This window comes from Crocuta crocuta, unplaced genomic scaffold (genome assembly GCF_008692635.1).
Source record: "Crocuta crocuta isolate KB4526 unplaced genomic scaffold, BGI_CrCroc_1.0 scaffold343, whole genome shotgun sequence".
Classification (NCBI taxonomy): domain Eukaryota; kingdom Metazoa; phylum Chordata; class Mammalia; order Carnivora; family Hyaenidae; genus Crocuta; species Crocuta crocuta.
Genome location: NW_027532679.1, coordinates 5,085,976 through 5,087,708, shown reverse-complemented (window position 1 = coordinate 5,087,708; position 1,733 = coordinate 5,085,976). Strand labels below are relative to the sequence as shown.

Genomic DNA, 1,733 nt, shown 5'->3' with positions numbered 1-1,733 from the left:
GATTCTGAGGTGAAATCTGAAATAAATGTGTTGTGTAGATTCTTCTAGACATAACAAATCAAGAGACTTAAAATGGGAAAAGAGTTAAAGTGGGAGCATTAGACACTGAAGAGAGGTTTTGAGCCTGTGGCACAGGAAGAGGCCAGGAAAGAAAAAAGGTTTAAGGAAGAAACTAGGTGCCTTCACTTTCCGGTCAATTTGGAGACAGCAAGCAAGGTAAGCCCCTAAATGCCTCAGGACTGCTCTTTGGAACATTCATCAGCTAAATACAGTATGCATGGTGTCCCTCCTCTTTTCATTAGCATTTTCCTACTTTGAAATAAGTAGGTGCATTGTTCCTAGAAAGTGGAGAGAAGTCAAGGAAAACAATCCTATGTGTGGGCTGGAGTGTCTGTCACGAGGTTATGGAGAATGTCTTGCACATCATTCCACCTCCGGCACCTAGCACGGTGCCTAGCCGAGTAAGAGCTCAAAACACGTTTGAAGAATTATTTTCAAACTTTAGACGGCCTTCCAAAGAAGCCTGTCGTGCCCGCACGCGGCCGCAAGCAGGTCCGCGCCTAGAAATAACATTTATTCTAAGGAGCTCCGCGCAGGGATTCTTGGGAAGCTGTTCTCCTCCCGCATTCTCTCCTGACTCCTCCCCTCGGCCGCCTCTGAAAGAACTGGCACGCCACGTGATTCTCTCCTTTATCCCACCTCTGAAAGCCTGACTGATAATGGGCAAGAGCGTGGGCCAACCACAAAACTTTATTTCCTCTTCCAGCCAATAGAAAGAGGCGACAAGTATGTGGCTCTGCTTTTGTGACTTCCCTCGTCTCCTCACTCCTCCTCTAAGATTCAACATTTGACAACTCATCCGGCCAATGAGAAGTTCCTACACTGTGCGGGAGGGGAGGGACTGACTGGGTGATAGACGTCCGCATCTGGCCAATGGAGTATCCGAAGTGCGGGAGAGGTGTAGGGCGCAACCAATGGCGCGGTGCCAATGCCGAGCATCAGGGAAAGGGCGGGACGAAACTGTTCAAGGGAGGGAGGGGAAGGCCCAGGGAACCAAGCAGCGCTGCTGCCGCCGCTGCAGCCCGAGCAGGAGGAGGGAGAAGCCAGGAAGAAAATGGCGGCCGTGGCTGCAGAGGCGGCAGCGACTGCAGCGTCCCCCGGGGAGGGGGGCGCCGGCGAGGCCGAGCCGGAGATGGAGCCCATCCCCGGCAGCGAGGCCGGCACTGACCCCCTCCCGGTCACGGCGACTGAAGCATCCGTGCCGGACGGAGAGGCCGACGGGCAGCAGTCTTCTCCTCAGGCCGACGAGCCGCCGCTCCCGCCGCCACCGCCGCCGCCGGGGGAGCTCGCCCGCAGCCCGGAGGCGGCGGGGCCGGAGCTGGAGGCTGAGGAGAAGCTGCCCGCTCCGGTGGCGGAGCCGGCGGCAGCTGTGCCTCAGGGAGGGCCCGAGCTTCCACCTTCCCCTGCACCGCAGCCCGAGCAGCCCCCCGCTCCCGAGGAGCGCCAGGAACCGCCGCTGCCCCAGCCCGCAGCCCCGGCGCTCGTGCCGCCGGCNGGGCTTCGGCGCAAGGCTGGGAGAGGGCGGTCCCTGCCGCAGGTGGGCTCCTGCGAGGGCAGGTGTGTCACCAGGTGGGGTCGCGGGTGCCTGACGGGCTCGCGGAGCTCACCTCTCACACCTGGGCTCCGCCTGTGACCTGGCCCTGGCGTACCCACTCTAGCGGCTGGTGGGTGCA

The 1,733-nt window shown here is 59.6% G+C and overlaps 1 protein-coding gene across 1 annotated transcript in view; it reads left to right on the top strand.

The window, feature by feature from the left end:
• Window positions 1-1,052: 1,052 nt before the first annotated feature.
• Window positions 1,053-1,733, top strand: part of PWWP2A (PWWP domain containing 2A) — a 21,101-nt gene continuing 20,420 nt past the window's right edge. Inside the window, exon 1 of the mRNA XM_077780797.1 lies at window positions 1,053-1,617. Coding sequence (XP_077636923.1) covers window positions 1,115-1,617 — 503 coding nt within the window. The 5' untranslated portion in view covers window positions 1,053-1,114. The remainder of the gene's footprint in view (window positions 1,618-1,733) is intronic.